This window comes from Theropithecus gelada, chromosome 2 (assembly GCF_003255815.1).
Source record: "Theropithecus gelada isolate Dixy chromosome 2, Tgel_1.0, whole genome shotgun sequence".
Taxonomy (NCBI): domain Eukaryota; kingdom Metazoa; phylum Chordata; class Mammalia; order Primates; family Cercopithecidae; genus Theropithecus; species Theropithecus gelada.
The window spans coordinates 60,229,847-60,246,383 of NC_037669.1; the positions used below are offsets into that span (position 1 = coordinate 60,229,847).

The 16,537-nt window shown below is 42.5% G+C and overlaps 1 protein-coding gene across 1 annotated transcript in view; it reads right to left on the minus strand.

The window, feature by feature from the left end:
* The window catches only part of ITPR1 (inositol 1,4,5-trisphosphate receptor type 1), a 354,161-nt gene that overhangs the window by 219,707 nt on the left and 117,917 nt on the right, over positions 1 to 16,537 (minus strand). Inside the window, exon 5 of the mRNA XM_025375486.1 lies at positions 508 to 623. Within this exon, the coding sequence (XP_025231271.1) occupies positions 508 to 623 (116 nt within the window). The remainder of the gene's footprint in view (positions 1 to 507; positions 624 to 16,537) is intronic.

A 16,537-nucleotide genomic window follows, 5' to 3' on the forward strand; every position in this document is an offset into this window, starting at 1 on the left:
TGGTAACAGGATAGATGCAATGCTAATGGCCAAAACTTATTAAGTATTTATTATGTGCCAGGCACTGTTCATGTGCCTTTTATGTCTCATTTTCTGTAATCCTCACAATGACCTCCTGAGGTGGGTACTACCATCTTCATTTTACAGATAACATAACAGAATTGGAAAATAGCACATAACGTGCCCTAGAGCACCGGTTACTGAGTGGTGGAGCCAGGATTCCATTCCAGGAAGTTTGCTTCCAGTGCCTGTGCTCAAAACCACTTCTCCATCCAAAGCTACCCGTGCAAAGAGAGTGGCTGAAAAAAGACCTCTCCAGATATCTCAAGATGACTAGGATCTATCCCTTCCTAGGGTTAGCTCCCTTCTACCCCTTCATGAAAAAACATAAGAAAGCCGGCAGCTAGAGTTGGAGGGTTGCATAAGCAGTCTCCCACCATTACACCCAGACACCACCAAGGCAGCCACTCACTACTGCCCCATTGACAGCCCCATTGCAATACGTACGTGTAGTTTGTTGAGCAGCACTGCATCTGTTGTGCTGTTGGCCCCAGGCTTAGCAGCTTTCCAGAACTGCTTCTGGGCAGAGTAGCGGTTCATGGGACATAGCTTAAAGAGGCAGTCTAGAAGTAAAGCAAACAAACAGAAATTGCTATTGAGGGTGTATAGACACTCCGCCTAGGAAAAAAAGGCTTTCCACTTAAAAAATTACATAAAATTACATCATACATAGATATAAAATGAGGGTACAAAGCTCTCTTACAAATCTCTTTTTAAATTTAATTGCCACCACCACTGTGTGAGGGTACAGACGAGGAAACCGAGGCTTACAGAAAGTGAGTCACTTGTCTGTTCTACAGCACTAGTTGGTGGCAGAGCTGTCCAAATTCAGCGTTTTGGTTTCTTTGTTTGTTTTGCTTTTTTGTTTTTGTTTTTAAGACATAGTCTCCCTTTGTCACCCAGACTGGGTGCAGTGGCACGACCTCGGCTCACTTCAACCTCCGCCTCCTAGGTTCCAGTGATTCTCCTGCTTCAGCCTACTGAGTAGCTGGGACTACAGGCACGTGCCACCAAGCCTGGCTAAGTTTTTATATTTTAGTAGAGATGGGGTTTTGCCATGTTGTTAATGCTACCCCATAGTTATCTTCTTTCCTTTACAATGAACAAATAAATACAAGGACAAATAGTCCTTGCTGTATACAACAATGCATACAAGCATTTTTTAATACAAATCCAACTCTCTTCAGTACTATTCAGTTTAGAAAAAAATATTACAGGCCCGGCGTGGTGGCTCATGCCTGTAATCGTAGCACTTTGGGAGGCTGAGGCAGATGGATCACTTGAGGACAGGAGTTCAAGACCAGCCTGGTCAACATGGTGAAACCCCGCCTCTACTAAAAAATACAAAAAAATTAGCCAGGTGTGGTGGTACATGCCTGTAATCCAGCTACTCTGGTGGCTGAGGCACAAGAATCGCTTGAAACTGGGAAGCAGAGGTTGCAGTGAGCCAAGATCACACCACTGCACTCCAGCCTGGGCGGCAGAACAAGATTCTGTCTCAAAAATAAATAAATAAATAAGATGCTTATTTGGAGGGCTCTCCTAGGGCAGTGGTCTCGTGAGTATTGTGTGCAAGATGACCCTCTATGGTACAGAAAGAAAATCTATAAACTGGCATTTAGATAGTCTGTGCCCTTGTCCCCTCACTCTCAGTGCACTGTGATGTGCTTCCATGTAGCATGTCTCGGCTTATACAACTTTATACATTGTCTTATGTGGTATAACCAACATTCACAGAATGGACAAGTGGCTTCAAAAGATTTCTGCAGAAAAATCAAAACGTCAAAGACAATAGTAATGCAACCCAGCAAACCAAAAAAGGCGGAACCAAGCCTTCCCTTAGAGCTCTTGTAAAGTAAAAAGAATGATGATCTAATCAGATCTGGAAAAAGCCAGACGTTAAAACTCATAAATAGAACCACTTAAAATATTGTTTTTAATGATGAAAATTACCCTAAAGCATCTGTGTTTTAAGGCATTAGTGATAATATGAAACCATCATAAATAACAGAATATTATTGTTTAATCTTAATCTGAGTTATTTCCTTCTACTTTCCACTTGTTTTATAATGCCTGCAATATATTACTACAATAATACGTGTTTGTAACTTTTAAAAACACACACATACACACACACACACACACACACACACAAAGTGTAGGGTATAGCCACCAATTTTTTTTAAGAGATGGGGACTTGCTATGTTGCCCAGGCTGGAGTGCAATGGCTATTCACAGACAATCATAGCACACTGTAGCCTGGAACTCCTGGGCTCAAGCCATCCTCCTGCCTCAGCTTCTCAAGTAGCTAGGATTTGGGCTTCACCAGATTTTTCTGACAGGGATATGTCATCAATAAACCGTAACTACTCTAGGAAACCAATATTTAAAATTGACACTCCCCATGAAAAGTTTACATTTTGACATACTGAGTTTTCAAACAGTAAATATCTGTAGAGTAAAATTAACGAACTTGGAGTGGATACTGATATTCAGAAAAATGACACACTGAGACTAGGTCTGGACAAGCATTTAAGGAAATTATTAACTGTACACTTATTCTTACCTATTCATTAAAACCGATTCCCTTAAAGTACCTTGAACAGGTAAATATCTAGTTATTGTCCTAGTCCAATAAGTATCTCAAAGTAAGAACAATGGATTTGCTGTCAAGCATATAAACACTAGGTCTTTCCTCTAATTCAGATCACTCTTTCTTCTAGTCAGGATCAATAATTAACTGTTACTATGTACTGCACACACAAATACCTGAGATTGTTCAGAAAAAAAAATAAGAATACTTAATTGTAGAAGTAATAGGTACTTATCCTGTTTCTGTAATCTCCTTCATCACTAAATATTTCTACCTAGTCACAGGCAGTTATAAGGCAAATATGGGACCATGATAGCTATCTTTATCAAGAATCTAATCCATCTACTGAAAGTAATTTTTACTGCATATGAAAGATACTCTCTAGGACTTTGCAGAACAAAAGATACAGCAGGAGACCAGTTTAAAAGACCAGCCTGCTCTCCCCACCTCTTAGGAAAGGCACAGGTCATGGTCATTTGCTATATTAGTGGCAATTTAATGACATTATTTCCAGAGATGCAGTTTTCCTACCAGCTTAATATTAGTATATATGAATTATCCGTTCACTCCATGAATAACCATACACAACCAGGAGACAATAGTTTACATTAAATATCCCATCTTTGACACAGGACTGAACATTACTCCAAAGCATCTATGTGTTTCAAGGTGTTAATGATAATATAAAACTATAATAAATAACAGAATACTACATTATAGTTTAATTTTTTTTTTTTTTCTTGAGATGGAGTCTCACTCTGTCACCTAGACTGGAGTGCAGTGGTACGATCTCCACTCACTGTAACATCCACCTCCCAGGTTCAAGTAATTCTTCTGCCTTAGCCTCCCAAGGTGGCCGGAATTACAGGTGCCTGCCATCATGCCCGGCTAATTTTTGTATTTTTAGTAGAGACAGGGTTTCACCATGTTGGCCAGGGTGGTCTCGAACTCCTGACCTCAAGTGATCCACCCACCTTGACCTCCCAAAGTGCTGGGATTACAGGTATGAGCCACTTCACCCGGTCTTATTGTTTAATCTTAATCTTATTCATTAACTTCTACTTTCCTCTAATTCAGGAACCTGGGTTGGGCAAGAATGGCGTCCTTAATGACCACATGACTTTTTAAAATATTCAAAATATTTAAGTCACTGGCATTAACGTTTGACACATGACTTACTTCATGGACCAAACAGGGTTAACAATGTCAGTTTTCACCAATAGTAAGTTATAGAGAGTAAAATGACCTATTCTTTTCTCTCCAACATGCTTCATATGATGACACTAAATGGTATGCATTCCAAAAAAAACTGATTTAGGAAGATGTGGGGGACAATCAGGGTGAATTCATGATGCCAAAGGAAAACAGACAGTGGAAAGTATTTTACAACTCTTCACGGTACCACCAAGTGAAGCACCTCGCCTAACAAAGGGGCTACATCACAAGCTCTAAACTTCGGATAACTTTACATTCCCCTAAGGTGAGAGGGTGTATTTAAATAACGTCCATCCAACCAAAGCCTTGCTCTAACTTCCACACCAACTATTTTCCTTGGATAAAACAGAGCATTGCATTGCATTAAGTGTATTTACAACCAACTGTCTGTGTAAATATAAGAGATGCTAACATACTAGTAACAGAATCAAATTAGCCTTGCTGATTTTGCCCTGCCTTCCCAGTTGCTTAGCAACTGATTCAAAGTGAAAATTAAATTAAGCAATTCAAATGTAATGTTAGAATAACCTTCCAAAATTTTGCAATTTGTAGGTTCCATATTGCCCTTTGCTATTTGGATGGCATAGCAGAGCAAAATTAAACTTCCACTGGGTCCTAATACTCTGCTAAGTATTGAAATGTACAAATACAGGAAAACCAGAAAAATATATGTAATATTTATTTGGGGGAAAGAGAGCACATGTGTGTACATATGTGTGTGTATGCATGCATGCACGCGTGCGCGCACACAGACACACACAATGGTTTGAACTCACCCCAAAGAAATGCCACAAAGAATGTCTTATGTGACAAGTGTTATTTTAGGCCTTTGAGGAATAAACTAAACTAGCTTTCAAAAAATTACGGTGGAATATTCCAGAGTTTAAGCATATGCCACACTGAGTTAGCAAAGGAGAATGCAGTGGAACAAAGGGGTTGGAGTAGGCGTTAAGGGGCTGGGTGGGCTAGAAGCCAGACAGAGCCGGCAACAGGTGAGCTTCCATTGTATCAAGGGCATGCTGGAGCCTGGATGGAGGGAGAATGCTCAACTGCTTTATAGATGAGTTTGACTATCAAATCAGGACTTGCGGTGCACACGTAAGAGAAGATGGGAGCAAGGGGAGCCACAGGTGTGCTTCCAGCACTCCGAGATGGGACAGAAGCAAAGCGAGAAAGCAAAAAAGTCAGCCAACCTTCAGAGGTATCCACACCAGTGACCAAGTAAAAGAATAAAGGTTGCCAGAACAGCAGAAACCCCACTGTGTCCACACCCTCCTCCCCACTGCTAGAACTTTCAACTCAAGAGTGTAAGGTCTCTGAAGGCAGAGACTTCTGTTTTGTATGCTATGGTAGCCCAGGGTCTAAAGACTGAGTAGGAGCACAACAATGGTGTTGAATTAATGATTTAAATGTGCTACAATCCCTAGTGCTCCAGAAACAACTGCAGATATGTCCACTGAAGTCACTTTCAGCTCTAAGCTTCCCAGTGTTCATTCTTGGATTCAATTACTACTTATTAAAATGTGAGGCCGGGCGTGGTGGCTCATGCCTGTAATCCCAGCACTTTGGGAGGCCGAGGCGGGCAGATCACAAGGTCAAGAGATTGAGACCTTCCTGGCCAACACGGTGAAACCCCATCTCTACTAAAAATACAAAAATTAGCTGGGCATGGTGGCATGCGCCTGTAGTCCCAGCTACTCGGGAGGCTGAGGCAGGAGAATTGCTTGAACCCAGGAGGCGGAGCTTGCAGTGAGCCGAGATCGCACCACTGCACTCCAGCCTGGGTGACAGAGCGAGACTCCATCTCAAAATTTTAAAAAATAAAAAAGTCTGCTGTGTGCTGGTGCAAGACTGGATGCTGAAAATGCAGCAGGGATCCAGTTGCACAAGTCTGTTAATACAATACCAGTGACAGGGACAAACTGGTCAAATATCCATGTTGAATTACAGCAAGCTAGAAGTATTATGGAGGCAAGATTTATCTATGGATGCACTAGGGCTGAGGTGAGGAGGCAACACTTCCTACAGGGTCATCAGGAAAGGCATTTCTAGCACTATGGCATCTGAACTTGGAGTTGCAGGATGAGAAGGGAGGAGCCAGCCTTCATAAAACTCGGGCAAAGCCTCTCAGGCAGAAGGAATAGCAAGCGCAAAAGCCCTGAGCTGGAAGAAAACTGACAGACTAAGTGGAAAAGCAGGGCTGGTAGCAAGCAGTAGGCAAAGGCTGGAGCTGCAGAAGATGAGGCTGGAGAGGCAAGCAGACGCTGCACCGTACAGGGCAGTGCAGGCCATGGGAAGGCATCGAGTCATCCTAAACACGGTGTGAAACCACACAAAGGCTTTAGCAAAGGAAGAACCTGGTGTGGCTGATGCTTCTAAGGGAGCTTTCATCCTGGTGATTGATATGGTTTGGATCTGTGTCCCCACCAAATCTCATGTTGAATTGTAATCCCCAGTTTGGAGGTGGGGCCTGGTGGGAAGTGACTGGATCATGGGGGTGGATTTCTCATGAATGGTTTAGCACCGCCTCTTTGGTGCTGTGCTCATGATACTGAGTGAGCACTCCAAGATCTGGTTATTTAAAAGTGTGTGGCACCTCCCACCTCGATCTCTTGCTCTTGCTTTTGCCATGTGATGTGCCTGCTCCCCCTTCGCCTTCTGCCATAATTGTAAGTTTCCTGAGGTCTGCCTAGCAGCCAAGCAAATGCCAGCATCATGCTTCCTGTACAGCTTGTGAAACTGTAAGCCAATTAAACCTCTTGTATATCTTGTATTTCTCTGTAGCAGTGCGACAACATTACACTAATACAGTGATGCCTACCAAGAAAGGGAAGAATGAGGGGTGGGGTTGCGGGGAGAGGAATGGACACTGAGAATTGTAATTTTGGCTCTGCTTAGTTTGAGATGCCTACAAAACATCCAAGCTGAAATGCTGAGGAGTGAGTAGGCTGTCCATCAACTAGTAAGTTGAAAATAAAGAACAGTCAGTTATTTAAAGGTGTCAGAGGGTAGGAGGTGGCAGAAAAAGAGAAGGATGGGGAGCTGGAGAGGAGGAAAGTTGAGGAAGTCAGTAGCACAAATCCACTGTAGCTATACATCTGGAGTGAGGGAGATCCCAATCTCCCTATTCAAATCCAAAAAATAATTTAATTCAGGCTGACAAAAGCTTGAACTTGATTCAAAGTTTTGTAGAGCACAATAAGGCCCTTTCTACTCTCTTTACTGTTTACCACCACCAAAAAAAAAAAAAAAAGAAAAGAAAAACAAAACCCATAAAGAAAATTAAAAGCAAAAAACCCAACTCCATCTTCTATAAAACCCAAATCAATCGTCTCAAGTTGCAATAAATGAAGATGGAAAGAGGATGGAGGGATGGAGCTTGACAGATGAAGTAAAGTGAGGCCCCTGTTCCTGCACAGAGGTACCACGAAAAAGCAAGCAATTAGCACTGCAGAACCCTGGAAAGGCTTAGGAACTGGGGGCTCCAGGCATCACGGGTGACAGGAGTGAGATGAGAACCAGTAGTGGAGGATTGGATGAAAACACAGAGGAAGAGCAGTCAGACCCCTGTGTCCACCCACCCCATACAGTCCAGAAATCTGTTCCTTCTCAAACCCTGCAGAAGACTAAATCTTGGGAGAAAATGGACCATTGAGGCTCTGCAGCTGCATGTGCCATGTACCATGAAGGCATATAAAACTGAGGAATAGAAATAGAAATAAAGTGACTAAGTAAAAATCCACACCTGGCATGGCAAGATGCACAGGCTCCACCCCAGCCAGGCTCCTCTCTGGCAGGTGTCTGGACCATCGTCTTCTAACTATAGCTCAAGGCCCAAATCTGGTCCACTGCAGACCATTTTTGTATGACTCACAAACTCAGAATGGTTTTTACCTTTTCAAATAGTTAGGAAAAAAGTCAACTATAATATCCTCAAAGACTGGAGATAATAACCATAAAGTGAAAAAGCACATAATTTTAAAATGCAACCAAATAAAAACTCTGAGAAACTTAAAATACAAGGATAAAAAATGTTTTAATGTACTGCAGAAAGTAGGAACAAAAAACAAAGAGAAATGGAAAGGGCAGAGGAAAAAGAGAGAAGAGAGAAGGAGGGGGAGAGGAGGGGAGGGGAGGGCAGAGAAGAGCAGGGGAGGGCAGAGGAGAGCAGGGGAGGGCAGAGGAGAGCATGGGAGGGCAGAGGACAGCAGGGGAGGGCAGAGGAGAACAGGGGAGGGCAGGGGAGGGGGAAGGGGAGAGAAAGGGTGGAAGAGAGAAAGGGCAGAGGAAGGGGACGGAAGTGGGGAAGGGGCAGAAGGGGAGGGAAGGAGAGAGGGAGGAGTGAGGAGAGAGTTGGGTAAGGAAAGAAGAAAGGAGGAAAGGAAGGAAGTGGGGAAAAAGAGGGGAGGAGGAATGGGGAAAAGGGGAAGGGGCAGGAAAGGGAGAGAAAGTTGGCGAAGGGGAAGGAAGGGGAGAGGGAGGAGTGAGGAGAGAGGTAGGTAAGGAAAGAAGAAAGGAGGAAAGGAAAGGAAGGAAAGCGGGGGAAAAGAAAGAATAAGAAGGGAAAGTGATTAACAGAGCAATCCATAGGTCCAATACAAGAGAAAATTCAGAAAAAGAAACTGAAGGTATGGAAACAATCAAAGAAAAATACAAGATAATATACCAGAACTAGAGATGACTCCCCAGGTTGAAAGAATCCAGTAATTCCCAGCATAAGAAAACACACACTCATACATGTCATCACAAAATTTCAGACTAACGAGACAAGGAGAAGATCCTTAAGGCTTCTAGCAAGAAACAAAAGGCTCAAACAAAAGAAGAGTAAGAATAACATCAGACATCTCACAGCAACCCTAGAAGCTCAAATATAACAGAACAGTATCTTCAAAATACTGACTGAAAAGAATTCTCAATCTAGAATTCTGAACTGTATTGAAATAACAACGTATGAAAGTACAATAAAGTCATGTCTAAAATCAAGAAGCTGCTGGAGGTTGTACTCCACCAAAAAATGGAGAGAACAGTTTTTAAAGAGTCCTTTGGTTATTTATCAAAGAGGTTGCCCTGGCCCAGCTCAAATGCCAACCCTTGTTCTATAGTCAAGATAGTATGCTTAATATGCTTAATACCAGTCATCCATCCCACAGACAGAGGTGAGAAAGAAAGTCCCACAATGACACCATGTAGGTCATGTCACTGCCACAACCTGGAGCAGAGGCAAAACACTCCAGGGACAGAGGACGGTGGTGAGGAACAGGAGGGTCAGATCATCTGATGGATCTAGCACATGGAAAACATGCTGAGCAATTGGAGAGAGGGAAGACTCAGTAAATGCTACAAAAGAGCTATGCAAATAAAGAAAAATAAGACAATCACTAACTCCAGGGGAAGGTTGCATATGAAAATTCCAATATATCTTTGGCTCACTAGCGAACAATATTTACATAGTCATAAAAATATTAAGACTGAATATTAGTCTAGCCAGAAAACTGGGACAAAACTCTAGTGGGAGGACGGAGGAGGAACAGAGAAGTGTCACAAAGCTAATCTCATCTATAACAACAGTAAGTTGAAAAATGTTATTTAAAATACATTACTCTACAGACATCAAGAGACACATATCATCTAGAAACACAGTGGTAAATATCAGAAACAAATGTTAAAATATTTGGAATTGTTGCCTCTGGAAAGTGAGAAGGCGTGAGGTGTCAGACTGTTACGTTTATCAGTATTTGACTTTTTTGTGGTGAAATTCACATAATATAAAATTAACCACTTTAAAGTGACCAATTCAGTGGCATTTAGTACAGTTGCAATGCTGTAAAACCATCATCTTTATCTAGTTCCAAAACATTTCATCATCCCCAAAAGGAAACTCTGTACCTATTAAGCAGTTAATTACCCCCCAACCTCCTCAACACCCTACATTTGACTTTTTAAAGGATATGCATATATCAAAGAAATTTTTTTTTTTTTTGAGACAAGGTCTCACTTTGTTGCCCAGGCTGTGGCTCAGTGGCACCATCCTTGCTCACTCAGCCTCAACCTCCAGGGCTCAGGTGATCCTCACACCTCAGCCTCCCAGGTAGTTGGGACTACAGGTGTAAGCCTTTTTTTTTTTCTTTTTTTTGTATTGTTTAATAGAAATAGGGTTTTGCCATGTTGCCCAGGCTGATCTTGAATGCCTGTGCTCAAGCAATTTATCCGCCTCGGCCTCCCAAAGTGCTGGGATTATAGGCGTGAGCCACCAAACCCAGCCAATATTTTAATTTTTTAAACTACCTTTTGGTACTCAATTGGCATTCAGTTTTTCACAACTACAGACTGACAAAAAGCAACAAAATCTGAATCTTATGGTTTGAATGTTTGTCTCCTCCAAAATTCATGCTGACATTTAATGGTCAATGTAATGGTATTGGGACGTGGGGCCCTGAAGAGGTGATTAGAGGGCTTCACTATCATGAGTGGGCTTAATGCCTCAACACAAGAGCTTTTGGGGTTGGGCGGGTCTCTCTCTTGGCTCTTTTGCCCTTCTGCCCTATGAAGAACAGCCATCCTCCCCCTCCACAGGATGCAATGTTTGAAATGCCATCTTGAGAGCAGAGACCAGGCCCTCACCAGACACCAAAACCTGCTGACACCTTGACATTGGACTTTCCAGCCTCCAAAACTGTGAGCCAACAAATTTCTGCTCATTATAAATTACCCAGTCTGTGGTATTCTGTTATAGCAGCACAAATAGACTAAGACACTGGAAAATGCCAAGTATCAATGGAGATAGAGAAATCTTCCTGCACTGTTGATGAATGCACACACTGGGGCCACTACTGTGAGTGGCAATTGGTATAAGTCAAAGCTAGTACGTATGTATAACCTATAACATGTAATCCAGCCATTCTGCTATGGGGCACACATTCCAAAGAAATTCTCACATAGGTTCTCCAATCTCACTACGTCCACAAGCAGAAGGACGTTCTAGGGAAGAGAGTGATGAGAAGGCGCACCGACTCTTCACTGCTTTGGCCTAGAGGCAACGCAACACTTGCATTCACATGTCTTCAGTGACAATGAAATCACAAGACACCGCCAGGATACAGACAAGCTAAGAAGTGAAGTTTAGCTGTGTGCCCAAGAAGAAGATAGGAGTTTCCTGTGCACCTAGCCCATCTCTGCTACAGCCTGTCCTTGAGGTCAACAAATAATCTACTTCATTCCTTCTTATTACCCCACACCTCAGGCAACACTCTGGCTTGAGTTGCAGCAATTAAACACAGTCCCTTCTCTTTCAGAATGTGAACTCTTCAAAACCATCTCATTGACCAAAAAGACAATGAACAAGCTACCACTATTTTAAAAATTCTTCATTCAGCCAGCATATATAAATGCAATTTTATATAGGATGAAATCAATGGGTGATATACATAAGCAGTGAACATGAAAAATGGAAGTGTTCATCATTCATATCTTGTCCTGTTTTTGAAAAGGCTAAGAGGAAACAGAATAAAAATTTCAGAAGGAAAAGACAATATGATTAACATAGGGAAGAGGGAGTATTAATTCCCCACCAAGGGGGTTAAGATTTAAAAGTAGTAATGAGAGGGGAATATAAAATCATCCATATTTTAAGAACTAACCCAATTCAAACTTGTTAGACTCTAAGTCTCATGAGGGCAGGGCTTATTTGCTTTATTTATCATTCTATTCCTGATATATTCAGCAAACACAGGATTAATTAATAAATGAATGGATACTCAAGGTAGAAGAATAATCTAAAATTGCAGTTAATACAAGGAAAATCTCCAACAAGCCTTCCGTGAACAAGCAATTAACTCCAGTTCAGTATAAGAGGAAACCAGTAAAACACTGTTGTGTCTGCTGCATGCTAATCACATTTGTCAAGCCATGACAGTAGCCTTTTGAAGTTAAGTGACATTTTCCAATTGGAAATGCCAAAAACCTTCCCATTACCCATCTGCAAAAAACATAGACAATGTTATTAGAAGACAAAAGATGAGCTAATTTTTTCCCCACTTCAGACAACCAGATGCTTTCTCTAAATAGAAAACTCAAGCTGACAACACCCCAGGCTGCTGCCCTCTGCCTTTAACCACCTCTCCTACTTGCAGGACCACCACTCACCAACACATTAATCAACTGGAAACACAAGGAGAAACTTCCTTTTTGACCTGATCCAGTTCAAGCAATTTACTTTTTATTTAGCTATTTACAATGATTACTGTATGTGGATCAGCTTAAACACAGAGAAAGGTATAAGAAGTCAGCTGGGGTCAAGCTCAGTGGCCCCCGCCTGTAATCCCAGCACTTTGGGGAGGCCAAGGCAAGTGGATCACCTGAAGTCAGGAGTTCAAGACCAGCCTAACCAACATGGTGAAACCCTGTCTCTACTAAAAATACAAAATTAGCCAGGTGTGGTGGCGCATGCTTGTAATCCCAGTTACTCAGGAGGTTGAGGCAGGAGAATCGCTTGAACCTGGGAGGCAGGGGTTGCAGTGAGACAGGATCGCGCCATTGCACTCCAGCCTGGGCAACAAGAGCAAAACTCCATCTCAAAAAAAAAAGAAAAAGAAAAAAAAAATCAGTTGGAAAGGCAAGGTCTCTCCCCATTGTGGAGACAAAAAGACAAAAGGGGCCAGAGGTTCCTTCCAACCAGTAGCCCGAACACAGGTACCTGCCCACACGTGGTCGTTCAGATGCTCTGCCCTGACCTCTGCACCTGGAGAGAAGGCTGCCGAAGACTCAGGGCCTATTAAAGACTGTGGTAGCTGGGTCAGAGGTCCAGGGGCAATGTGGAGAAGTGTCAGTAAGGGACGGGGGTCACTGCGACAGAGGCAGCACCCTTCCAAAAGGTTCCCACACACGGACCTGGTTCTACAGCCATGCCTCCCACAGTGCCTGACCCCAGTTCCCAGTCTCCCTATTGATTCTGTGAGCTATACAATATTCTTGAAGTTTCCTTTTGGGCTTATGTTAGTCAGTTTCTGTTGTTTGCAAACAAGAGTCCTAGCTGAACCATAGAGTGATAAGACAATGTGCTCTGCTGCGAATGAAAATACACAGAGGCTTTCACCATCACCCAAGAAAACGCTGAAAAACATAAGAGAAAGGGAATCCAGAAACCCGGGTTTCCAGGTTTCCAGCAGCCCTGTCTCCTCCACTTATTGGCTGAGCAGCCTTGTCTATGTGATGAAAGCTCTCTGTGTCTGCATGTCCTCCTCTAGAAGAGATCATCACCCAGAAACTGCACGCCTGTTGTAAAACCTCAAGTCGCATGTCATGCGTCTAACAGAAAATCTAGACCTGGAAGCGCTAAAGTGTTCACCAATCTAGAATCTGACTGACTGAGTTGAAACTCCAGCTCTATCACATGTGAGCTGTATGATTTGGGGGGAAATTATCTAGTCTCCGTAAGTCTTAGTTTCCTGCCTATAAAGAGGTAACTGGCTAACTCAGAAATTAACTTTAAAAATTAAACTACTTTGTTTAAAGTCCTTCAAACAGATCCTGGCACAGAGTAAACATTCAATAAATACTAGCTGCTATGATATGATAGAAGGGATAAACAGGTGACAAAGCCATGTTACGCTGAAATGCTGGAAGACCACATTGCACCGAAAAACAAACTACTGTTACAACATGGATGAATTTCACAATCGTTATTTGTTTTTGATTTTTAGGATAAGGTCTTGGTCTGTCACCCAGGCTGGAGCATAGTGGTGTGATATCAAGGCTCACTTCAGCCTCCATCTCCCAGGCTCAAGAGATCCTTCCACCTCAGCTTCCCAGGTACGCACCACCACGCCTGGCTAATTTTTTTGTATTGCTGTCATTATTTGGAGTGAAAGATGCCAAATCAAACAGTCCATTTATACTGAATGAATCCACTTATATGAAGTTCAAAAATAGGCAAAACTAGAGTCACAGCATTAAAATAGTGGTTATCTCTGTCGAGGGTGGAGGTGGAGGTGGTATTTTCCAGAAAGAAGCACCTTCTGGGGCACTGGAAATGTTTTCTATCTCAATCTGAGTGTAGGCCATGTGGAAATGTACATATGCAAAATTCCATCCAGCGATACATTTATCTGTCTACACACGCATATGTGAAATACCTCAATAAAAGATAAAAATAAAATGCTTTTCATGTTCTCATGAAAAGGAGGATGATCCTGCTGATAATGGAAAAACAAATTTTCCCTTCATGTAAAAAGATAACAATGTCCGATTTGCACTGCTGGAAAAACATGCTTTGTTTTGTCAGGATTTGGAGGTTGGAGGTTGCTGGTCTATAAGGAAGAGGAGGAAAGGCAGAAGGGAGAGAGATGACATCACCGACTCCCCTTATGGCCTTGGTATTTGCGTCACCCACAGGAAACTCAGGCAATGAGCACTCCCTGGCCCAAGGACAAGTGCCCAGAGGAGCTGCAACACAGGGTAGTTCCCCCTAAGTTCCCTCTTCTGTGAAAGAAAAATAAATATTGGGACCCCCAAATCACTAAGCTAAAGGGAAAAGTCAGGCTTGGAACTGCTTAGGGCAATCCAGCCTCCCATTCTATTCAAAGTCATCCCTCTGAGGGTCGCCTGAGACAAATGTATATCTGATTGCTTCCTCTCCCCTATTGTTTATATAAAAACACAGATTCACTGAGCCAGAATAAACTGTCTATTTAGTGGAAGACTGACAAAGGACTCAAAAGAATGCAACCTTTTGTCTCTTATCTACTCCTAACCTGGAAGTCCCCACTTTGAATTGTCCCGACTTACTGGACCCAACCAATGTACATCTTACACATATTGATTGACGTCTCATGTCTCTCTAAAATGTATAAAAGCTAACCGTACCCCCAATCACCTTGGGCACATGTCTCAGGACTTCCAGAGACTGTCACAGGCACGTCCTTAACCTTGGCAAAACAAACTTTCTAATTTGGCTGAGACCTGTCTCTGATATTTGGGATCCACATATCCAGACAGCTTTAAAACATTAATAAGCAGTAGTTTTGTTGTTTTTTGTTTTTTGTTTGTTTGTTTGCTTTGAGACGCAGTCTTACTCTCGTCACCCAGGCTGGAGTGCAGGAGCAAGATCTTGGTTCACTGTAACCTCCGCCTCCTGAGTTCAAGCGATTCTCCTGTCTCAGCCTCCCCAGTAGCTGGGATTACAGGCCCCCATCACCACACTTAGCTAATTTTTGTATTTTTAGTAGCAATGGGGGTTCACCATGTTGGCCAGGCTAGTCTCAAACTCCTGACCTCAGGTAATCCGCCTGCCTTGGCCTCCAAAAGAGCTGGGATTATAGGCATGAGCCACTGTGCCCGGCCAATAAGCAGCAGTTTTAAAAGTGTAATCTCTAATGATATGATGTCTGATATATACCTCGAAATGATCAGGGGGACAGAAGTGGGGGGATACAGAAAAAAAACAAGATTAGCCATGAGTTGGTCATTGTTAAAGGTGGGTGTTGAGGTGCTGTCATTGTCTTTTGGTATCCATAGGGGATTGGGCCCAGGACAACCCCTTGGATTCCACAATCCACAGATGCTCAAAAGTGCCTGGATATAGTGGCACTCTGTCACTCAGCATGGGTGACAGAGTGAGACTCTGACTCAAAAAAAAAAAAAAAGTGTCTGATATACTTGTTATGCTATAATTTTATTTGTATTATTTTTAATTGTTGTATTGCTATTTAGGGGAGGTGGTTTCTGAATATTTTTGACGTGAGGTTGGTTGAATCTGTGGATGTGGAACCTTCAGACATGGAAAGCCACTGTGCATGCAAAGTCGCTGTATTTTTATTCTCTCAATTTATAAATAGGCTTAAATTTTTTTTTTACAATAGGAAGTTTTAAAAATCATCTATGAAATTTATTTTCAAGTATAAAATTTTCATAAAAACCAAACAAGTATTCATTGAATTCAAAGCAAGGATTTTTTTATTTTATTTATTTTTTGAGAGAGGGTCTCACTGTCCACCTAAGTTGGAGTGCACTGGCATGATCTCAGCTTACTGAAGCCTTGGCCTCCCTGTGAACAGGTGACCCTCTCACCTCAGCCTCCCTACAGGCACATGCCACCACACCTGGCTTATTTATTTATTTATTTATTTATTTATTTTTGAGATGGCGTCTCGCTCTGTCACCCAGGATGGCATACAGTGGCATGATCTCGGCTCACTGCAACCTCAGCCTCCTGGGTTCAAGTCATTCTCCTGCCTCAGCCTCCTAAGTAGCTGGGATTACAGGTGCATGCCACCATGCCCAGCTAAATTTTGTAATTTTAGTAAAGATGCCACTTCACCAGGTTGGCCAGGCTGGTCTCAAACTCCTGACCTCAAGTAATCTACCCACCTTGGCCTCCCAAAGTGCTGGGATTACAGGTGTGAGCCACCACACTCAGGCTAATTTTTTTACATATATAAAGTGGGTTTTTTTTGGTTTTTTTGTTTTTGTAGAGACGAGGTTTTGCCATGTTGCTCAGACTGTTCTCAAACTCCTGTGCTTGAGCAATTCACTCTCCTCAGCCTCCCAAAGTGCTGAGATAACAGGCATGAGCCACCATGCCTGGCAGTTATTTTTCTTTAAGTCAAGACAGACAGACAGAAAGGGAAGGAAGGAAGGAAGGAAGGAAGGAAGGAAGGAAGGAAGGAAGGAAGG